General features: G+C 36.6%; 1 protein-coding gene across 4 annotated transcripts in view; it reads left to right on the plus strand.

The window, feature by feature from the left end:
* The window catches only part of LMBRD2 (LMBR1 domain containing 2), a 29,316-nt gene extending 5,939 nt beyond the window's left edge, over positions 1-23,377 (plus strand). For 3 of the 4 annotated variants that reach the window (XM_042825913.1, XM_042825915.1, XM_042825914.1), the window contains exons 4-18: positions 1,519-1,614; positions 2,620-2,787; positions 3,257-3,467; positions 7,176-7,250; positions 7,835-7,948; positions 9,802-9,985; positions 11,370-11,551; positions 13,173-13,306; positions 13,617-13,722; positions 14,334-14,431; positions 16,292-16,395; positions 17,237-17,283; positions 19,027-19,129; positions 20,869-20,998; positions 22,171-23,377. In XM_042825913.1, the coding sequence (XP_042681847.1) occupies positions 1,519-1,614; positions 2,620-2,787; positions 3,257-3,467; positions 7,176-7,250; positions 7,835-7,948; positions 9,802-9,985; positions 11,370-11,551; positions 13,173-13,306; positions 13,617-13,722; positions 14,334-14,431; positions 16,292-16,395; positions 17,237-17,283; positions 19,027-19,129; positions 20,869-20,998; positions 22,171-22,231 (1,813 nt within the window). In that variant the 3' untranslated portion in view covers positions 22,232-23,377. Of the gene's footprint in view, positions 1-1,518; positions 1,615-2,619; positions 2,788-3,256; positions 3,468-7,175; positions 7,251-7,834; positions 7,949-9,801; positions 9,986-11,369; positions 11,552-13,172; positions 13,307-13,616; positions 13,723-14,333; positions 14,432-16,291; positions 16,396-16,497; positions 16,587-17,236; positions 17,284-19,026; positions 19,130-20,868; positions 20,999-22,170 lie in introns of those variants that run through there. The other variant, XM_042825916.1, reaches the window with a different exon arrangement.
* Positions 23,378-24,429: the final 1,052 nt, after the last annotated feature.

The raw sequence follows: 24,429 nt of genomic DNA on the forward strand, positions 1-24,429 counted from the left end.
ATGATCTTCAAAGATGAGTGCAGCTGTCTGATCACTTCAGGGCTAACCAAAAGTTAAAGCATATTACTGAGGGCATTATCCAAATGCCTCTTCAACACTGACAGGTACGCAGCATTGAACACCTCACTAGAAAGCCTTTTCCAGTGTTTGACCACCCTTGTGGTAATTAAGTTTTTCCTCATGTCCTCCCTGAGAGGAAAAAAATAAAAGAAAATCAGTAATCTGAAACTGCTCACGTGCTCTCTTCTGGCAGGAAGGAAATAATCAATAAAAGATGGGAAACATGGATGTATGTTGACTCTTTCTGTGTCTCCTTTGCCTCTGTTGGCTAGTTCCACGTCTTGCAGATATGTGCAGTGTAGTTACATTTAAGGTGTCCATTATGTGCAATGTAATGCCAGATTTGTTTTCCAAAAGTAGAGACTGCCAGGATATTGTTATTTATGGATACACTGTAAAATGCTAGACCTAGTAACACAACTTTTTACCTTTTGTTTTAGATTATTCAGTGTATGTTGATTAAGTATATTTAGGTAAATACACAATGTGAAAACTATTTAATAGCCTTGTGACTTGCCTGTAATTCCAGAATATGCTGACAACTGTTGTACAGTATATGACTTGAGACTATAAAATAGAAATATTAACTTAGTTGGCTAGATCGTGTTAGTATTAATCAGATCTTAAAATTTTGTTTGAAACCTCTAGTCACACCGAGTGTCATACTATCTTAATTTGATAGTTCTGAAAATATTTAGACTGTACATAGAGGGAAAAAAAAAACACCTCACAGCACAGGTTTAACTGGTTTCATTCTGGAAAACATCAATTATTTCTCAACAGATACTCCTATTGAACTGGTGGAATTGCCCCTTGACTCACCATTATTTTATTGCTCAGACAAGTGTGGAAAATAACACCACAAGTATCTTGGTGTAGATGAGCACTATGCCATTTGTTCTGCTCTGTCAAAAAGGTTCCAGAGGCTTTTTTTCTGTTTGTGTCCTGAAGCAAACATTACCTTTGTTGTAACTGTTGAAAGGTACAGCAAAATCAGTTTATGAGATGCAACTAAGCTGCGTTGGTTTATAGGAGAAAAAACTAATATACTTTCTTGCCACTAAATGGTCTTCTTAGTATATTGAGGTGGTATGCTCCCTAGATACTTCTGAAAAATCTACGGTGCAAACTGAAGTTAAATGCTTTTCTTTTTATGAAGGAAGTGCAAAAAGAAAAAATAAAGCCTTGAATTACTTATTAAAATGTCTCTTTGAGCAGGCTCTTTTTAAATTAAGCCACCTTGTCCAAATATGTTATTTTTAATGAGTCAAATACTAAATATACTTCAGTTTATTCTCTTCTGGTATGGTTGGTGGTTGAGTAGTTAAAAAATAATGTGTTATTTCTTTTGCTTTTTCCAAAATCCTTTCTAAATAGTGGAATTTAAAGAGGGGAAAAAAAAATAATTCAAGACTTTTGACTTAACAACTGCTAATAAGTTTCTGTATGTTATTACAGCAAGCAAAAATGTTTCAAACCATGGAGTTACATCCCTAATGGAATTATGCCAATTTTCTGGCGTGTTGTATACTGGACATCACAATTTTTAACGTGGTAAGTTAAGCCAAGGAATATGACAGTGTTATACGCGTCCAATTTATAAGTGTTATGTTGTAGCACTCGCAATATCATCATTTTGCAGAGCTACCAACGAAATTTCTTTTGTGTTTTAACCTGAAAGGTGGTTGTTTGCTCACTACCCTCGCTTCCCAGTGGGATGGTGGAGAGAATCGGGGGGAAAAAAAGTATGACTTGTGGGTTGACATAGAAACTATTTACTACAATAAGGTAAAGAAAAGAAAAAAGAGTAATAGCTATGACAAAATTTCCTTGCCTCTGTAAAGCACTGGTCAGCAGCAGCTGAAACATTGATGTATTATCAACGTTGTTCTTCTTCTAAACAAAGCATAGCATCACACCAGACACTATGAAGAAAAACAGCTCTGTCTCAGCTGAAACTGAGATATTTCTCTAAATACTGTATCATGTATTTTTTTTGTGCCTCTCTTCAGGTGGCAGCCTTTTACTTGTAGTTCACATTCGTATCTGAAACTGACCAACTTACAGATTTTTATGGGGGGATTATCTGAAAAGATTGCATTTTAGACAACATAACATCAAATGAATAAGTTGGGTAATTTTAATGTAAATTATTTGATTTTATTAAATTATATAGTAAAAAAACTATAAATATATCTACTTCAAACTGATAGTGATTTTGGTTTAGATTATACATAATCAGTGACCAACACATTCTTAAATAGCTACTTCTTTTTTTCAGTCATGAAAATCAAGATCGGTAGCAAGCTCTTGATAAGGAGTTTTTTCCTAGTAAAGCTAACTATTGCTTTTATCTACAACTTGTTTTTAAAGATTTGCCCTCAGACCAATTTATCTGGAATAAGAACTTCATTAGCTCATCTTGTCAGAAACTTTGAACACCTTTGTGTCAATGTCTTGCTTCTGATAGACTATTATATGTGCATATGTATGTATGTATATGTGTATATTTTTTTTCGATCAGCTGATCTGTTTTGCTTTTGTTTGCATTCTTCGTAGGATTCTGCTACCTTTCATGCAATCGTATGCTAGGTCAGGAGGGTTCTCCATTACTGGAAAGATTAAAACTGCACTGATTGAGAATGCAATATATTATGGCACTTATCTGCTGATTTTTGGAGCATTTTTAATATATGTTGCTGTAAACCCAAAGTTCAATTTACAATGGTAAGAATAATATTGTAAGTATTGTAATGTTGTACACTGCCTAGTTGCTGTCAGCTTAAGTGACTGACTACAAATCCTGAGTTCTGAAACTGTTTCTTACAGAGTCTCCTGATGTGGTGTTATGACCTCACTTTTATTAAGTTTGCTAACTTTATATTGTTAGGAACATATTCCTTTGAGGAAGAGTATTTTATCTCCCTCCAGGAAGAATATTTTATCTCCCTCCAGGAAAGGCATGCCCGAAAGAACTTTTGCCACTTCTGGAAATGTGGTAGATGTTAAAATCATGATAGGTTTAAATCCCAACTAAGTAATGGGTTGGGCCTAGGCAACAGTTACAGAGTTTCTTTCTGTAAATTTGAAAGCCTTGTTTGTGCACGGAGACTCCAAGGTTACTTTCTTGCAGGTGGGATGGAGGATTATATCTTGTTGACTTTGCTTTTTTGGTTGTGGTCTTTGTTTTCCTTAGGAATCAACTTCAGACTATTGGGATAGCTGCTGCAAACACGTGGGGTCTCTTTCTTCTTGTGTTGCTGTTGGGCTATGGTCTGGTGGAAATTCCCCGTTCTCACTGGAATGGGGCTAAGAGGGGTTATCTTCTCATGAAGACCTATTTCAAAGCTGCCAAACTGATGACTGAAAAAGCAGATGCAGAAGAGAATTTGGAGGATATTATGGAGGTAAGCAACTAGTTATGCCACGAAGTAACTGAAGGTTATTGTCTGTCTGTCATTGAATTTCTTGATATTAGGCATTTGTGGCAATAAATGCAAGTACTTACTATGAGGTATCTGTAGTTTAAGATCATCATAGTGTGCCTCTTGATGACACTACATCCTATATAAGTATCAGAAGGGAAGTAGTTTGCTAACTAGAAGAATATTTATCTCATGGCAACCTGCTAGTCATTATTTGTTAGTTTTTTTTCTGTTTGTTTGTTCTTTTTTTTATTATTATTTATTGACCTTTTCAGAGTAATGTTGGTGACTAATGAATAGCAATCCAGAAAATCCGGTGTATGGGTGTTTTGCTAGTGTTCTTGAAACTATGTTGTGTATGCTTTTGTGCTCGTCTTTCAATATGTTTTGGAGTCATAGACTTGCTTGGGTTCTGGTTCTAACCCCCGTGATGTAATCAGGGCTGTCAGTCACTAGATCAGGCTTCCCACAACCTTATTCAGTTTGAATGCCATCCCCTCCAGGGATGGGGCATTCACAGTGTGTCAAGGCAACCTGTTCTTTTATTTTCTGGGTAAAGAATTTGTTTCTGACATCTAAGCTAGATGTAAAACCATTCCAAAGTATCACTATCAGACAAAAAACTGGTCTGGCTCTTGTTTACAAGTATATATTTTAAGTATTGGAAGGCCGTAGTGTGGTCTTCCTTGTGCCTTTTCTTCTCCAGGCTGAGCAAGCCTAGTCTTTCTTAATAATAGAGGTACTGTAGCCTTCTGATCTTCTCTGTGGCCTCCTCTTTACTTGTTTCAATAGCTCCACGTCTTTCTTGTGCTGGAGGCTGCAGTCCTGGACACAATACTGCAGGTGGGTCCTCACAAGGGAAGAGTGGAGGGGGGCAATCACCTCCACCTGCTGGTCATTCCTTGTTAGATGCAGCCCAGGTTACAGTTGACCTGAGCTGCAAGCATACACTGCTGGCTTGCATAAAGTTTTTCATCCACCATAATCTGAATCCTTTTCTGCAAGGCTGCTCTCAGCGACTTCTCCAGGTTGTGCACATCTGGGTGCCACAGTCCAAATGCAGTACCTTGCACTGGGCCTTGTTGAACCTTATTATGTTCATGTCAGCCCGCTTCTTGAGTTTGTTCAGGTTCCTTTGGATGACATCATTTATTCTGTAATGTCAGCCATACCACAAGCTTGCTGAGGGTGCACTTGATCCCCTTGACTAGGTTGTTGATGAAGATGTTAAATGGCATTGGTCATAAGGCAGAGCCATGGTGGACATCTCTTGTCACTGGCCTCTGTCTAAGCATAAAGCCTTTGTCTGCAAACATCCAAACAATTCTTTATCCACTGAAGAATCCACCATTCAAATCCACATCTCTCTGACTTAGAGATAACAGTGTGGTCTGGGAAGATATCAAAGGTCTTGTGGAAATCCAGGCAGATGACATCACTTGTTCTTCCTTTTCTCTGCTGATGCTGTCTCCCATGTCTGCCAGATTTGTCAGGCATGATCTGTTATTGGTGAAGCCATGCTGATTATCTTGGTTCACCTCCTTGTCTCACAGATACTTTAACACAGCTTTCAGCAGGATCTGCCTCATGCCTTTCCCAGGCATTGGGTTAGCATTCACAATCCTGTAGTTCCTTAGGTCTTCATTTTTCACTTTCTTAAGAATGGAGTAATGCTTCTGTTTCTCTGGAGACTTCACATGACAGCCAAAACTTTTTAAGTATGATGGAGAATGGCTTGGTAACCACATCAGTGAGTTCTTTTAAGGCCCTGGGATTAATGTCATTGGTCCGTGAAGGCTTGTACACATTCAGTAGCCTATCATTATCATTATCATTATCATTATCATATTATCATTGGATAATCTTGTACTTACTGGGAGGGATTTTGCTCCCTCAACCCCCACCTCCAGGTTCAGGGATGTGAGCAGCATGAGAAGTCTGACTACCAGTGAAGGCTGAGGCAGAGAACTCTATGAGTACCTAAACCTTCTCTTTAACTGCTGTTGCTGGTTCTCCCTTTTGATTTATCACAGGCGGTATACTCTCCTTTTGCTTTTCTCTTCTGAAAAGTGTACCTGTAGAATCCCTTCTTGTTTTTCACATTCTTCTCTAAGATCAGTTTCATCTGTACCTTTGCTTTCCTGGTACCATACCTGGATAATGTCCATGTATTCTTCCCAGGCCACATTTGCTTGCTTGTGCTGTCTGTACAGTTTTTCTTTTGCCTCAGTCTAAAGAGCAGGTTCTTGGTTAGCTGTGCCAGTTCCCTGCCTCTTGTTCTTGGTTTCTTAAGGTGGGGAATGGAGAGCTCTTTTGCTATCAGAAGGGTGTCTATGAAGAGCTGCCAGCTTGGTTTTGTTCCTATGTGCCTGTGAACAGTTTTGCAGGGGAGCTCATCCAACAGTTCCTTGAACTGGAGTTTGCTCTCCTGAAGTTCAGGGTCCTGACTTTGAAGAGCTCAGCTGGGGCATGGTTGCTACAGCCCAGAATGTCTCAACTTTAGCCTCTTTATTGAGCTCATCTGCATTGGTAGGCAGCAGTCTTAAGTTACTTCAGGATCTTTGGAGGTACCAAGTTGGATTTGCAGGACCACTCTGTGCTCTTTGAATACAAAATAGATAGATCAATGTTTTTTCCAAGATCTTCTTGTGAGAGAGACATTACTGTTGCTTGTGTGAGGAAGCAGTATTTCCTAATGTGTTGTAGTAGCAGAACGGAAATGCTATTTCCTGCTGTACTGTTGTAATACTGTGGCATAGAAGTAATACTCAGAGGAGCTGCAGGAGAGGCTAGTAACTTCTGTGATGATTCAACATAACATAACAGTGAAGTCTTAATTCCTTCAGTAACAGCTCTACGATGAAAATGCTAAAAATATTAGAGGTACGTAACTATGAAATTTATTTGAGAAAGAGCAACAGTAACTTTGTTTAATAAGATAGCACTTGTTTTGTTTTGTTTTTTTTTTACTTGACCGTGCTTTAGTTCCCGTAGGATGATTGACACATTCTGAGGTTATACCTTGTACAAGATAAAATCGGTTATATTGTTAATGCATATAAAAAGGTATTTCAAGTATTGAGAACTGGCAGTCACTTGTCTTATAATCTGCAGATGTTGCACTTTTCCTTTAGAAAACTTGTCCAGTATATATATTCTTTATTTTCCAGCCTTCAGAGGAGCACTGAAACTTGAAAATATTTAAAAAAAAAAAATAATTCCTAAGAGCACCAGTGCTGACTCTTTTATAACTTGTGAATATTATACATTAGTGTTGTGGCAATTTAGTCACAAAATTTTAACTTTCACCCATTTTAGTTTAGACCGTTTTCTTCCTTTATCTTCTTTCTTTAGAATGAAATTACAAAAATGCTAGAAATTGTAGTACCAGAGGACACTTAGAAAGCTACTTAGCTGTAAGTTCTGATTAGCATTCATGAGTAGAAAACAGTATTCCACAAACCAGAATAATATTTGCACGCTGACACTGTAGTGTGCTTTATAAATACATAACGTCTTTCTAAATTGTCCTTAATTTGTGTTTTATTGGATGTGTAGTAAAAAACTCATTAAGTTTTGCTGGTCATAGGCTCTGATGGTTACTGTTTTCGTTGGTAGGGAAGGAATTCTTGTCTTTTCCTGTAAAACTTCATCTACTTGAACTAAACTCTGTGTTTTTTTTCTCGACAGGAAGTTCGTAAAGTAAGTGAGAGTATCAAGTATAATCACCCTTTGAGAAAATGTGTTGACACAATACTGAAGAAGGTAATAAATACATTAATTTGCTCTTCTTTAACTATCTTCAGCTGGTTCATGGTGGGGGGAGGAGGATGGAGTACTTCCAACACCTACTGAGTGCTTGCATCTTATTTTCTCTTTAATTTGAATTTTCTAATTGGCACCTTGTGGTTTTCAGACCAGCTTTGGAGTTTGAATTCTGTACGGAATGAGTTACTATGATGAATGTAATTGTCTGACGTGTTTTGAGATATGTAGTACGTTATAAGCAGAATTTGTAACAGTTGATCACATACAGTAATACCTTTTTTTTTTCTGAAGTATAATGAGGTATGTAGAAAATGCTGTGTTTTCCCACTGTATGCCTTATTCTGAATTTTTGCAAAATACAAAGTATGTTCTTGAGAAATAGTTTTCAGTGCTTATCTTTTTGGTTAACAATGTCAAACTGATCTTTTTTTCAGAAGGAAAAAATATTTCTTCTAAGAGTAGTAAATAAATGTTAGTATCAGAAGGAAAGATCTGTAGTTAGAATGAGCTTCTCAGTTGCATGAAATGTTCGTAACATTGAAAAACGTATGAAAAAACTGTTATTTTTCTTTTCTTTCCAGTGTCCTACGGAGTACCAGGAAAGAATGGGTAGGAACATGGATGATTATGAGGATTTTGATGAAAGACAGAACAGTTATCCAAGTGAAAAAAGTTTGGTCAAACTTCACAAGCAGGTATATTAATAAATGAGGGAATGTGCAATTTATTCTAATGTAATGAGAATAAATACAAATCAAATATTTTTTTTCAAAGTATTTTACCCAAATAGCTTACTGTAGTGCATGATTGTCCAGCTTTTTTGCTTGCCTGGCCACATTTAGTGAATAGAAATTGTCTTGGGTGGCATATACATAGTTTGCTCCAATAGTAGTGCCTCTGATTCATTTCCGTGGAAACAATAACAGATACGAAGAGCACAATAACACTATTTGATAGACCAAATTCTGAGCTACAAAACAGTGTTTTTCAACACTGTCACCATCATTAGCTGTGCATTTTTGCCAGCAATGAACAAGAGCCTGCATGCCATATAACAATCTGACCCACTGTCACCACTCCTGAAACACTACCCACCAACTCACTGTGCTCACATTCACCGTTGCACCACTCTGGACATGAACCAGCAACGTTCCCTCACAGCCTAGAAAGCCAACAATATTCTGGGCTGCATCAAAAGAAACATGGCCAGCAGAATGAGGGAGGTGCCATCTACTCTGTGCTAGGGAGGCCTTACCTGAAGCACTGAATCCAGATGTGGAATCCTCAGCCTAGGAAAAACATGGACCTGCTAGAGTGTGTTCAGAGGATGGATGCAAAAATGACCCAAAGGATGGAACACTTTCTCTGTGAGGACAGGCTGAGAGGGCTGGGGCATTACAATATGGAGAAGGCATCAGATTGCTGGTAGTGACCTTTTAGTATCTATAGGGCAGCTGTAAGAAAAAAGGGGACAGACTCCTTAGCAGGATCTGTTGCAATAGGACAATGGGAAATGATTTCTAACTTGAAGAGGGTAGATTTAAGTTGGGTGTTAAGAAAAAAATCTTTTATAGTGAGGGTAGTGAAGCACTGGAACGGGTTGCCTAGAGATGTGGTGGATGCCTTGTCCCTGGAAACATGCAAGGCCAGGCTGGACCAGGTTGTGAGCTCCTGATATAGCTGTGCATATCCCTGTTCAGTACGGGGGATTTGGCTTTTAAAGGTCCCCTCCAACTCAAAGGATTCTGTGATTCTATTTTCGAATTCCTTTGTCACAACAGAAAGCACCTGCTTATTCATCTCTTTTCAGAGTCCTGTGTTTAGCCACTGTATCAATATGCATACAATTATTTGCCATCACCTCAGTCAGAACTGCACAGCAGTGTCTTCCCTGTGCCCTGCTTTCAGTTGACAGTGTTGATAGCACACTGACTGTTTGGCTTTTGCTGAGTGATGGCCGCATGCCTGGGGCTGCTCTGTGGAGAAGAGCTGCTGTTTTTACATCAGGAGTGGGATGGGATGCATTGTGAGCTGGGATGGGCCACAGGTTGGGCATGCCTGCTGTAGTGTGTTTAGCAATGTTACTTAATGACTTTTCATAGAGAAAGAAAGTATAGAAGTTCAATATCTCAAGTGATCCAAATGTATTTTCTGGTTATGTAAAAACTGTAAGATAACTTGACGATATTTTGGTTGACTAGATGATTGATGATATTTGGGGCCTTGGAATGACTTATTAGCAGTGTATTATAGAAAAGCATGGTATTTGCTGATTCGCAAAAATAAGAAGCTATGTTGGAAAAAGTAGGCTTATAATGATAATGATACAGATTGATTGTTCTGAAAATACAGCAATACCCAGGAATGTGTTGTTTCTTTCCTTATTCCTGCTTACCTATTAAGAGAGTTTGCTGTCTGCCTTTGTGGTTGTATGGAATTAATCTTAGCAGTTTTGTAATGTGGAAATTTTTAAGGGATTTCTGCAAAGCTTTTCTCTCATTTCTTGGAATGATATGTTGTAACCATAATTACTTGGAATTTATGGTAGGTGATTTATTCAGTACAAAGGCATCGTCGTACACAGGTCCAGTGGCAAATTCTTCTAGAACAAGCCTTTTACTTGGAAGATGTGGCAAAAAATGAGACTAGCGCAACTCGACAGTTTGTTCATACTTTTCAGTCCCAGGAACCAGAGAATAAAATTATTCAGTATTTCTACACACCAACAATTGGTAAGTGCTGTTATCCAGATTTTGAATATATAAAGGAGTAACTGGTAATGTTGTGTAAGAACAGCTGGTTTTATATGATGTCACTGGTTTAAGGGCTGGTTTGGCCCGGTTCCATGACAAGCAGGGCGGAGGGATTTCGCAGAACTCTGCGCCTCCAGAAGAGGGAACAGGAGACCCCAAAATAATTAAAAACAGAGGCAACGATCTGAGGAGAAACAAACTAATTTACTAAATATGCTATTGGAATGCAAGATAACACACCACAATACAATATAATTAGAATTGAAGCTAATAAATCAAATATAATGAGAGAGAGAATGTCCGAAAGGTGGATAGGCCTCACCATAACACTGAGGTGAGATGCGCAGTCCCGTTGAGAAGCAAGGAGACAGGAGCAGCACCCACGACCAAGAGCAGAAGAAAAAGAAAGCGCATCAGGTGACCTTGCCAGGAGTTAAATCTCCTCTCCCTGACCGCAAAGTCCCCTGGGGAATGTAGTTCTTCTCTTTTGGGCAGGTACCCAGGACTTGAGCATTAACAGTTAAACTCCCAGTGCCCCACATGATGTTATTGTGTGGAATACCAAAAACCAAAAATCACGAAGCCATGACGTACGGAGATGTTTGGTTTGAGCAGAGGGAAACTCTCCAAAGTGTGCATTTGAAATGCTTGTTTAATGAAAGATTCATCAGGCATTGAGTTATGCACTTGACTCTCGGTTTAAACTTTTTACAAGTTTAATAGCAGTAGCATGCTTTAATAGCAACTGAAATATTTTGAAATTTTAAATGAAGAAAAAATTTGAAATTTCAAATTATGGAATTGTAGCTGTCTTTTACATTTGTAGAATATTGGGATATTGCAGCTCTTGTAGTAATGCACAGGGGAAAGAGCTCTTTGTTTGTCCTATACTGATAATTAGAAATATTGTTGCTTGTGCAGTTTTTTAGAAAGTGTCTTCTTGTCATATATTAACTTCTGATTTGATGTATAATATCAGTCATTTATTTCTTAGTACAATTTTACAGTCTAAGCTTTGTTCGAAGTAGAGTAATATAAGAGCAAACAAATAAAAAGTGGGCTGAAAGTGGAGAATCCAGTTCTGCTCCCTCTAATAGTTCTTGTCAATAATTTTGCAATATTTGCAACCCAAATCCATTCTGTTTTCCACAGCTGGTGCATATGATTCTCTAGGGCTGAGGCAGATCTCTAGGCATCATTAAATCTCAGAATTCGAATGTGCAACTCCAAAGATTTAGCCTTGATTTTAAGGTTATTCATGCAGTAAGTTATTAATAGTTTTTTTGTTTTCCTACAGGAGTTCCATTTCTGGTTGTCTAATTTTCATTAACTCAGGAGACTTGTATGTGTATTTGTTTTTCAGAGTGGTACTGGGAGTGTCTTCTACGACCATGGTTTTACAGGGTTCTTGCAGTTGTTTTGGCCACATTCTCTGTAATTGTCGTGTGGTCGGAATGCACGTTTTTCAGCACAAGGCCAGTTTTATCACTATTTGCAGTATTCATACAGCTCGCAGAAAAGACATACAATTATATATACATAGAGGTAAGTTCGAGATCATCACTCAACAGAAAGCTTTAAACTAGATTGTTTTTACAATAATAGTAGATGAAATTGACTTTAAGTTTCTGTAACAAGCTTTAAGTTTCTTTTACAAGCTTTCAGAAGCTCTGTACAATACATTGTACCAGACTTTGGTTTTGTGAGGGAGGTCTGCCTTTTACCTCTCTGTTACAGAGAGAAAGTCCTTCGATCTGAATACCACATGTAGAATAATTCATGAAACATTAGCTTGGAGCCTAAATATTTAGACCTGCCATCTAATCGACCATTTATATGACCTCTTTTTCCTAAGTAGGAATCCACTGCTGGCCAGAAATCCAGTACTCCATGATGGGGCTAGAATTTGACTGCAGAAAGTTATCACACAATCACAGAGTGGCCAGGGTTGGAAAGGATCTCAAGGATCATGAACATCCAACCCCCCTGCCACAGGCAGGGCCACCAACCTCCACATTTAATACTACACCAGGCTGCCCAGGGCCCCATCCAATCTGGCTTTGAACACCTCCAGGGACGGGGCATCCACAGCCTCTCTGGGCAGCCTGTAACAGCACCTCACCACTCTCATAGTAAAGAACTTCCCCTGACATTCAACTCAAATCTTCCCTCCCTCAAAACCATTTCCCCTTGTCTTGGGAACAGTAAAGCAGATGAGCGGAAGAAGCTTCAGTATACTAATAAATTGGGTTGAACTTAAAAAGCATTAAGAACAGGTGTTTTAAAGGAAGAAGATGTTAAATGATTCATTGTAATTATCAAGATACTTAAATCAATGCCATTTATGTTACAAAAAAGTAGAATATGTGTTTCTAGTGTCAATTATGATATAACTTACATGAAGTTCAGAATGTTTCAGGTATAGTTCAACACAAGTTTATGGAGGTTTTTTTTTCCTAGTATTGGCACTGATTTTATTGTCCAATTTCAAAATGAAAAATTACTCTGCATTCAATCTGTTGCATATACAGATTGTGTTAACACATTAATACCTTTAGTAGAGTTCTTGTGTTTTAACCTGGCAAGCAGTTAAACACCACACAGCTGTTCATTCATTGCTTCCATGTAGCAGAATAGGGGAGAAAATTGAATAGCACAAGAACTTGCAGCTTTATATAAGCACAATGTAAAAAGAAAGAAGAAAAAGAAAGAAAAGGAAAATAACAGAACTAAAAATAAGATTTTATGATTTTTATTATGATAACAAAAAAAATAAACAAAATAAGTGCTGCACCTGCTGACCAGTGCCCAGCCAGTCCCCAGGCAGCGGCAGCCGCTCTAACCAAATCCCAATCCTGTTTTACTGTTCAGCCTGGTTTTGTATGGTATAAGGTGTCTCTTTATCTAGTTTGGATCATGTGGCCTGGTTCTGTCCTCTCCCAGCACCTTGTGCACCCCTTGCTCCTTGCTGATGAGGTAATATAGGGTAATATGTTGACAGTGTAATGAATTGTTCAGCAACAGCTAAAGCATGGATGTATTATCGGTGTTATTTTAAATCCAAAGTACAGCACCATACCATCTACTAGGAGGAAAATTAATACTGTCCCAGGCCAAACCAGGATAGTTCTATATTCAAATAAGTATTTTTTTCCCTCTTTTGTAGATGGCCTGTTTTCTTACCATCTTTTTCCTCAGTATCTGTGTTTACTCCACTGTCTTCAGAATCCGCGTATTTAACTATTACTACTTAGCTTCACATCATCAAACAGACGCATACAGTCTCCTTTTCAGTGGCATGTGAGTATGTGGCACGTATTTTGCAAATTTCATGTCAAATAATCTATTGAAAATGTCCATTAAGCTTTTATTTATATTCTTTCACTTATATTCATATATGTGTTTAAATTGTATCATAGAATGGTTTGGGTTAGGAGGGCCCTTATAGTTCAAGACCACTGCCTTGGGAAGGATTGCCTTCATGTCCATCAGTTGCATAAAGCCCCATCCAACCTGGCCATGAAAGCCATACTCCTTGATATGATTTCTTAATATTTTTGGTGCAATAAATTGTTTTAAATGCTGTTTGTTACCTCTTGCATTTATTCAGGTTATTTTGCCGTCTCACTCCACCATTATGCTTGAATTTTTTGGGCTTGACCCATATGGATGCAACAATCTCTCACAGAGATGCTCAGCCAACTGCTTACACATCAGTAAGTACAGGAAATAAGGCATTGGGGCTTTGTCATGATTTAGAGAAGAAGAAAATGCTTTGTGATAATTTTTATAGTAAGATTCAGATATTTGTATTTTTGCACTTACGTTAAGCAGGGTAGAAAGAGTTATAGAGCCGGAGTTTGGTAATGATTGCTGGCTACAGTGGAGTTGTCAGCCAAATGTTTTGTCCTTTGTCCTAGAAAAGTATAGATTGCTGAAGAGTGCAGGCTTCTCTTCTTAAGAGCGTTAGCTCCCACTGGCTTCTGTGCATGGGGTATCTTTATGGATTAGGAGCCAACCTTACTGGCTGCTGAAAATTGCTGAATTTGGTTCTACTGAATAAATAGTTTCTGACAGCAAGTAATGTCTACCTTTGTTCTTAGCAAATAGTCCTCTTTTCTTGTACTTCAACACCAGATGAAACACACTAAATTTGTACTGAATTTGGATTAGGTGAGATGACAAGAATTAGATGTGTGATGATAATACCTATGTGTATGTAACCTAAGAATTGTGTATTTATGTGTTGTGAACTGGAAAGAATGAGGTAGCAAAATCTTTCCTGGGTATCATCAGAGCTTCTTGCTCCTCTGGTTCTGTTTTCCAGATAATGGGATCAATGAAAGTGCTGTCCTTCATTGCAGATGGATTCTACATATATTACCCAATGCTTGTTGTCATTCTCTGCATTGCCACGTACTTTAGGTAAGTAATGGGCAAGACTCATCCTCTGCATTTCTTTATATTAATAATTTCAATTTTATCACTTAGGAAAAGACTCATTTCCAGATGATGAGATGTGACATATTAACAGAAATGCGAAAAATAATGGAATAGTTTTAGATTTATTTGTGTTAAAAGTATTCATTTTAAGAATATCCTTTGTATGAACTCCTAACTTCTTGATTTTCTTTAATACTAATTCCATTTTCCACCAAACATTCATTAATCAGATTTTGGGTTCTTTTCTGTTCAAACTTTGAAGCCCACAGAAACATACGTTATGCCAAATGAAATTGAAATTACTGTGAGGAAGCTATATTTTCAGCAGTTTTCTGATACACAGATTTGCAAAACCTCTAGATAATGAATGTTCCAGCAGACTTGCAACAAACGTATGTGGAACTGAATGTTTAATTAAAATCTGTAAAAGAAAGCTGTTTTCCTTATTTAATCCAGTGGTTACTAGACTAGCTGGTGTTTTAAATCACTGGATCTTTCTCCCTTAAACACAGATTGCTGGAATCTGAAAAGATAATTACAGGAAATACTGTTATGTGCTTGCTTTTTGTTGTTTTATTTCAAAACATCTGCTTCTGACCACTCTGAGAGATATGATTTCATGTTTGTTTGCTTCTTCAATCTTGCACTGCTATTCAGTTAGAAGCACTGTATATGTTTAGAATTGTAGGGAAAGTGGTTTGATGCTAGAAAGTTTGAGCATCCACTGATAGCAAGAATACAGTCCTAGTTTTTCCCTACCTACTTTCAGGTTAAATGGTCTAGTATTAGAAATGGAGGTTGGTGGCCCTGCCTTATGGCAAGGGGTTTGGAGCTTGATGATCCTTGAGGTTCCTTCCAACCCAAGCCATTCTATGAAGAAAATAATCCCCTAAGCAAACAAGAAAGGAAAAGAAAACTGATTTGTGTAATTTGTCTCTGATGATCTTTCTCTTTGCTGTTACAATGTAATGAAAGGGAAAGGAAAGGGGAGAAAAAACATGAAGAATCTGATTTGCAGGATCTCTAATACCTTATAAAAAATCAAGTACACATGGGATTGAATGTTTATTAAAATTTATCAAATAAAGCTATTTAATCCAGCAGTCTTAATGCTGAGACAGGACAGGAAAAATCTTCCCCTTAAGTGAAGCTGTGTTTAGACATAATATTAATGTTCTGGGTTAGACAGAGAAAAAAATGAAAAAACAGTAGTTGCAGTCTCTGATAGTAAATTGAAAAAGTTCCTGGATACAATTTCAGCATTAGCTTAATCCTTTATGAAAGGTGGAGCAAGTTTATTTTCTGACTGCTGTCTGATGGGATACAAAAGGAGAAGTGTTCCTACAGCTGGAAAAATAAATAAATAAATAAATAAATAAAAGCCAGGTGTTTCTTCTGAGTAATAACTGAGATGAAAGCAGCTTTCCTGTTATTGTTGTTCCAAAAACAGAAATCTTGTTGCATGTAATCTTCAGTAATTTTCTTCTGGCAGAGGAGAGTCAAGAGGAGACATAGGCATAATTACTATTCTATTTGAGAAGATATCAAATAATTGTTTTAAATTTGTACTACTCTCAGACTATAAGCATTTTTATCCTACTACTTGAACAGAGGTCTTCCATCCTTTCAATTACATTCAGGAACCTTGTCACTGGTTTGAATTTTCTGATTTCTCAGGTAGTATTATTTGTTTTCCATTTTTTATGTTTTGTTTTTTGTTTTTTTAATTGTTCCTAAATTACTGTACTTCTGAAATGTCTATTTTACATTTTGCAATATAATGTATCCATTTACCCATTGTAAACTAATATGGGAAATTCCTTATCTTTCTGCTTTTACCAGTTTAGGAACTCGTTGCTTGAATCTTCTGGGTTTCCAGCAGTTCATGGGGGACAGTGAAATGACCTCTGATTTGATTGATGAAGGAAAAGAGTTAATCCGAAGAGGTAATTCAGATCCCATATCCTAATCATCCTACAAAATACAGTAATTCTTCCATGTCTGTGAAAAAAATAAAAAGACATAGCTTTTCAATTTTTGAACTGTAGGTGGCAATCTACTGCACAAAACACAACAGATTAACAATACAGGTTGCTATGTAAGTACTGTTGGACTTTGTTGACATCTGCAATAAAATACCAACTTTACTCATTCAGTGTGGGTAATTTTACAATTCAGTTAAGTGCTGGTACTCTGAAGCCATTACTATCTTAGTAATAATATCTATAGTAGTACTAGTAGTAATATCAATAATATCTTAGGGGGGCTGAGATCTGAAAGTAATGCCTCCTATTTTATTTTGTTGATCTATAATGTCAGAGGTGGATGTTGGTTTCATGGCAGTCGAGGTTGAGCCTTCCTGACAATATTTCTATTAAATGTTGTTGCCGTGTGAGAGATGGCAGCAGAGGGGCAGTCTGACAGAATGGCATGTGACATGGAAGTGCAGATGAAGCAAAGGTGTGTTATTGAATTCCTCCATGTGAAAAAATGGCACCCATTGGCATTCATTGATGCTTGCTGAATGTTTAAGGAGACCAAAGGAGTAGATGTGAGCATGTAAGTGGTGCATTTCAGCACTGATGACATTGTCAACATGATAAATTAATTTTAATGAGAAATTCCATTACAATGAACTTCATGTGTCTTTAATTAATTGTATTAACCAACTATTTCAGTAAGAATCTCAGTAGTTAATGTTATTTTTTTCGTTGCATTTGTTTAAGAAAAACCTGTTAGAAGTGATTGTTCTTGTATTTAGCTACAGACTTTTTTTTTTATTTCTAGAGAAAAGAAAACGGCAAAGGCAGGAAGAAGGTGAAAACAGAAGAAGGGTAAAAGATTTATTTTATGTAATCACAATGTTAATATAATAAAAAAACTACTGGGGATGGCCATTGTTATTTAATTCAGCCTAACTTTTTACAAGAAAAAAGTCCTGCAATCACAGATGGAAACAGTTTTGTCTTGTAGAATAGTCCTGGCTGAGGAAAAAAGATAATTTATATTTTCTTTTTAAAAGATAAGAGAGTTATTGTGGTGATACTACTTGTACTCTCTTGTTACTCACTCTATTCTTAGAATCAATTATGGCTATAAACATAGGTCAAGATAACCAGTCCTGACCTACAAGATTCAGAATAATCTGGAAGAGTTTGTTCTCAGTCTCTTCTGTTGATGCTGATTTGCTTGAAATAACAGACTTGCAGTGTTGGGTTGTTCTCTTGGAATGGGGACTGAGTGCTCTTCCCAGACTTACCCTGCTGTTTCGCGTAGTCATTGCTAGTAATTGGCAAAGATTAATTTTTTCCTTCTGAGCAGGGAAAACATTTAATGTAGTTCCCTTCTTCAAAGAAAATAAGAAGGAAGGAATGAGTGCTGTTGCCACTGAGTAACAAACAGAATCTTTGTTTCAAATAATTTTTGAAACAATTCAGAGAGATTCGCTTCAGCAAGTTCAGTTAATTGTAGCTTTTGTTTTTGACTTCAAATTCAGTATAGAAAGAAAGGATATCTAAGGAGTACATGTGAAAAATGAACTGCCAAAAGGAAAAGTATTATTTGCAGAAAGCTAGGATAAAACGGGGTCTAAAACCTCTGGATTCTTCAAGCTCAGGGATACTTGCCTTCAATTCTTGTTAACAGCTAGTACTGCAAAAACCTTTCTTCTGATGCTCTGCTCTGCACCTTCCATCCCATAGTTTTAAGGCTTTCCCTTAATACAAAACCAAGTACCAGTCAGTGCATTATACCTTTGTTACACACTGAAATGAACTGACATAAATCAGCAATTTTATTTTCAACAGAAAACTCATTTTCTATTTTTGAAATAGAAAAAAATATGAATATGAAAAAAACTGGTTTTTGAGTTTGCATTTTACACTGTAGCACATATATTCTTGAAACTTCTAGAGGATATAAGAGTATTCTTTTGTTACATCATGATAAATACTTTCTCTACAGCTTGAACTGTAAGATCTGTTGGCATAAATTAGCATAGTAACTTTCGAGTTTATCAAGGGTCCATATAAGAATCTGATCAATATGGAAGTTACAGATGCAATAGGAAAGGTTTCTACTGTGTCATGAACTTGTCTCCTAAGAAGAGCAGGTTTTCTTCTTTAATACTTCATAATTCTTCATATTAAAATTATTAAATGCTAAAAGATTATGTGATAGAAGTATAGCAATAGCTGTTCTTCTTTTTGTGTCTGGGTATTCTACCATTCTGCCACTAGATGGAAATATAAACCAAACAACCAGCATCTGCCTTTGCACTGTAACAGTTGAAGAACTTTGTAGATTTAATATGTAGTTTGTTTCCTCTGAATATTTTTCTTCTAAAGAGCAGTTACTGAAATTGGTTTTGTGAAGATACATAAACACTGAGCTAAAAACAAAACAAGAACTCTTCTTGTATCAAGATATCAAGCAGTAACATTTTCAAAGTATTTTCTTTCACTGTGTGGCAAGGTTGATCAGTTAGCTCTAGACTGCAGTATCTGTTGATCCTGTGTGTGCTTTAGTTGTGTTACTTTTCTGACAGTTCTTGTTTTTCTTTTTTTGTCTTTTTCCAGGAATGGAAAGAACGGTATGGAAATAGAGAGGATTCCACTAGAAATAGGGTTGTCCACACAGAGCAAAAAGAATCCAGCTTCTCAGAGGCCAGTACTAATAGACGTAAGTTGTGTGGGGCTTTTTTGTGCTGTGTGGAAATTTTTTGTTTGCTTGCTTTTAGGTTTTTAATATCCTGTCTGTGCAATACTGACTGTAAGTAAAAGTAAATAGTTTCCTTTTTGTCTCAGATCATATATTGATACATTTCCTTCTTTAGGAAGGAAATAGTGCTATCTTGACCATTCAAGACAAGTGCCGTGTTTCTTCTCATCTTTTACATTTTGACTTAAAAATGTAAAATGTAAAAATAAATAAATAAATAAATAAATAAATAAATAAGAAACCAGATGAGGTTTAACAAAAGCAAGTGTAGAGTCTTGCATCTGGGGAGGAATAATTGCATGCACCAGTACAGGTTGGGGGATGAGCTGCTGGAGGGGAGCTCTGCGGAGAGGAACCTGGATGTCCTGGTGGATGACAGGTTGGCCATGAGCCAGCAGTGTGCCCTTGTGGCCAAGAGGGCCAATGGCATCCTGGGATGCATTAAAAAGAGCATGGCCAGCAGGTCGAGGGAGGTGATCCTCCCCCTCTACTCTGCCCTGGTAAGGCCTCATCTGGAGCACTGCGTCCAGTGCTGGGCTCCCCAGTACAAAAAAGACAAGGATCTCTTGGAAAGAGTCCAGCGGAGGGCCACAAAGATGGTGAAGGGCCTGGAGCATCTCTGCTATGAAGAAAGGCTGAGTGAGCTGGGTCTCTTCAGCCTTGAGAAAAGAAGACTGAGAGGGGACCTGATCCAGGTCTATAAATATCTGAGGTGTGGGGGGCAGAATGGCGAGGCCGGACTCTTTTCAGTGGTGAGTGGAGACAGGACAAGGGGAAACGGCCGGAAACTGCAGCATAGGAAGTTCTGCACAAATGTGCGCAAGAACTTCTTTACAGTGAGGTGACGGAGCACTGGAACAGGCTGCCCAGGGAGGTGGTGGAGTCTCCTTCTCTGGAGATGTTCCAGACCTGCCTGGATGCCTACCAGTGCAACCTGCTGTAGGGAACCTGCTTTGGCAGGGGGGTTGGACTCGATGATCTCTGGAGGTCCCTTCCAACCCCTACAATTCTGTCATTCTGTGACTTGTTGAGGCTGGAGATTCTGGCTGGTCTAAATTATTTGATTTTCTCGTGGGACATACAACTAGAGTAGCAGTTGTTAATAAAAAAACCCACAAAACTATGTTTGAGGTATGCCTTGCAGTTGAAAATTTTAAATATTGGAATGTACCTCTTCTACATGCAAATGAACTGATTTGGGTTGGAGTAATGACTTACAAATATAAAGCCAGGATATACATGAGTGCATGCATGTCATTTAATAGCACATTAAACTAGCCAATTTAGATTGTTACATGTACAGCAGTATTTGCTTGTAGAAGAAGAATAATGTTGAGTTGAAAATGTTTAAAAGTAAACAAACCTCTTATTGTCCACTGATTTTTTTTGTCCTTTTGCTAACTTTCAGTGTGTATTTCATGTACTCTTGTAAGCTAACAACAGGTGAGAAATGAAACTAAACAGCTAAATGTGACAGGTTGAATGAAGTGATAAATAAGAACAAAAAATCTAAGAAGACACAAACTTTGAGCATACAGTCAGATTTTATTTAATACTGAATTTGCTCTAAATATTCATGATTATGCTTTAGATGAGTTACTAGCAAATTATTATACTGGTCTTTTAAGTTTGATATTTTCACACAGTGGGATGTATTTATAGAATTAAATGGATCTTTTTCCTGCTTTTTACCTATTCAGCACTGTCAAAGTTCACTCGAACAAATGGTAGGACTGAAAGAGATAGAATAGAACTTCTTCAGGATGCAGAACCTTTGGATTTTAATGCAGACTCAATTAATGATGACCCTCTTGAATCGGACTCTGGAAGGTGAGGAATCCTCTGTTTTACTTACAATTTAAAAATTTTTATAGCTTTTATCTCCTGTCCTGTAACAGCTACGTCACATGATTTTGTATAATACCTTTATAAACAGTATTTGCTTCTCACATCACTATTTTTTTTTTCTTCCTTCTCTCTGATGATATCAAAAGTGTTTTCAACCCAATTGAAACCACTGGGTTTTATCAGTTTTTATAGAAATGTCTGAGTAAGGTTTGAGATGACCATAAACTTATGTGTTAGCATAATCTGGACACTATGCATATAAACACAGTAGTGAAAGTACAAAATAATGACTTACATATGCTCAGTATAGGTATTTTATTTTTCTCAATTTCCTAAAAGACTTCAGAGAGCTTATTATTCCTTGTATAAAAGAAAATCTGTAAGGATTGAAGGAAATGAAACTGAGTATTATAGGATCAGTAGTTGCAGGAGTGCACCTGTGCATCAGATCTTGAGACTAGTAAAGTAAATTCAAATCTGAACCTATTGGGCAAAGTCTTAGGCTGAGCAGTGTAGCTATGTGAATAATGGGGAATTGTGTGTGTTTCCAATATCCATCATGAAATAGGATATATTATTAGCTGCTAAGTTCTGCTTGCATTCAGGAAAGAAGTAAAATGTTTAATTGTGCTTTTTTAATCTAGACAGCTATGTATTAGAACCTTGCTATGACAAATTGTTTAAAATTTTTCTACAAAAAGTTACAATTTGTATGTTTTTCAGTTTAAATTAGCATATCAAATCCATCTGAAATTGTTTGTGTTGACTTCTGTCTGTAACTTCAGCAAATAAATGCCAGTTCATAAACATATAAAGAATGTTCTTAAATGATGATGGCAGGTTCGACAGGTTAATTCAGCAATACTTGTTAATACTGACAACTAAATTGTCTAATCTGATGTCACCACATTTGGAAAAGTTTTGGCTTCTGGAGTTCTTTTGGGTTTCTTTTTAGCACAAAGTTTAAATAGGAAGCAGCCTAGTGTAATTCTGTTTTCTACTTCTATACAGTGTTTGAAATAAGTAACAGTCTACAAAAATGGAAGTAGGCATATATAATTGTTCTGGAGCAGATGTGGTATCTGAAGTCTTCATTCATAGGTCTTTCTTCTTTTTGCTGTGATATCTTTTCATATTTAAAATTGATTCTGCAGGTACCAGCCTGGTGGAAGATATCTGTCAATGTCTCGAAGCAGAATATTTGAGGATGTCTAATCTAAATCTAAAGAAAAATCATTGGCAATCTATTTCCTATTCGCTGCTTGGAAAACATTGTATTTATGGTTATTGCTGAACCGGAAAAAATCATTTTTGTTTTATTAAAAAAATGAAGAAACAGCTATATTTTAGAAATGTATCTGTATGGTAACTGTACCAGTTACAACAAGAATATTCTTCTTCTATTTTAGATGTTATTGTGCATCCATATGAGTTTTTATAATGACCAAAAGGAGAGAACTAGTAATTAAATTACTAGAGATTAATTTCATAAAAAAGGCTCAACTTGAATTACAATATTAAGCTTCAGAATGAACATTTTCTGGAAGGTTTTTTTTTTGTATAGAAAAAGATGCTCTGAGAAAATCTTGATGCATCCAAAGTGCAGTTATATTGATTACAATAGTGGACACTTACTAAATTTTCTGTCTAAACATTTATGACTAGTCCAAAATTTACATATTTAAATTAGTCTTCTTTTGTCTTCAGTAGTCTTTAGATCAGACCCTAAATAAGCAGAAGGACTGAATGGCAGTCTGTTTTCGCAAATCTTGCTGGCATTAGTTTTGGAACTAATGAAATTTAGAATATGTATTTGTCAAGAAAGGTAATATTTTCTTTTCCAATGTTCAAGGCCAGGCTGGATGGGGCCCTGGGCAAGTGAGTTGCAGCTGTGCCTGGGCAGTGTGTTGGATTGTCCTTACGGTCCAACCCAAGCAATTCTAGATTGTGTGTGTGACTAGATGAATATGGATGAAGGTTTCACTGTCGTATGAATGTATGTGCAATAGCAAGGAAATGTTATCAAAGGCATGATGTTTGCTTAAGATTTTTACAGTTCTAACTGTTGAAAAATATTGGCAGAATTTGGGTTCTTTTTTTTTTAAAGCATAAAAGAAATCTAATGTGAATAATGAGTTAAATTTGGAAAAAAATTATTTGCATAGATTTCAGACACAGCTTAAAATTTTTGAGTGTTTCTTTAGAAGAAGGAAAATACATAGCACAACTAGATAATGATGAACACTTTTAATATCTCACATGTCCTGTTTGCATTATGTATCAGTTCTTAAGGTGCCTGTATTTTGCAGTAAATTGTTGCAAAAAGATTAAATGCATATTCATTTAAATGCCATTCAAAAATGCCAATTATTAACTATGTAGAAATGCTTCTATTTAATTTAATTGGTGTAGATGCATTTTAACTGTAGTTTGTCAAATGAACTTTCAAGTGTAATCATAAGGTAAAAGACATGATCATACTCATGATATCTTGGGAAATACGATTAACTTAAAATGCTGCTTTATGGGAATTTGTCATATATTCTTGCACTTGGGAGTTTTCTTTTTACTTATTTCTAAATGATGATGAAAATGGAAAGAGAACATGCTTCCGTCATTAATTCTTTATCATGCTTAAAAAGATAAGCATCCATTAAAGCAGCTGAGACTGAGATAGTCTGAAAAGTAAACTTTCATGAACTACATGTTCTACTAATTTTTAGAAGTAGTCTTTTTCTGAAGTAACTGTTAATGGGGATCTAACTCTACCTCCTGCAATTTAGTACATTGTATGTTCTAACAGTAGTGGTATTTATAATATATTGATCTTATATTATTAATTTGACCTGCCTGTTTTAAAATACTATATTTCTGTTATGAAGGAGGAAAAATGCTTGTGTAGAAATGATTATGTAAATAAAAGGGCAGACATAAAGTAACCCTCACTTCTGAGGTGAATACACTGAATTACAGCCATGCTCAAATGTACCCAAGCTCATGTAATTTCTATGTTGCATGTAAGAGGACACATTTTAGTTTGAGTATTTTATGTCTTATAAAAGCTTGATCAGCATGATACAGCATGGCTGTATCAGGGAATGAAAGTCAAGAAAATAGGATACTTGTTTCTGGATGCAGACTGTTCTATAGCAACTTTGTGATGTTACATATTTAATTTTTATTAGATAATCTTAGAAATGCTATTATTAGTCCAGCCTGATCTGAAAGAGGTTGTGTATGTTTTTTGGACATCCATCAACAATTAACATTTCTAGACTTTATATTTCTATTTTTATAGCTTATATGTCATTTAATTGCCCAAAAGTTTATTTGTAATTTGTATTTGTAAAAATACATGGATGAAATAAGGTGTAAGTTCTTTATTTAACTCTTGAAATGTCACTACAAAGGGA

The sequence above is a fragment of the Centrocercus urophasianus genome, unplaced genomic scaffold, assembly GCF_019232065.1.
Source record: "Centrocercus urophasianus isolate 14NV4802_14NV808 unplaced genomic scaffold, USGS_Curo_1.0 seq_25, whole genome shotgun sequence".
In the NCBI taxonomy this organism is placed as follows: Eukaryota; Metazoa; Chordata; class Aves; order Galliformes; family Phasianidae; genus Centrocercus; species Centrocercus urophasianus.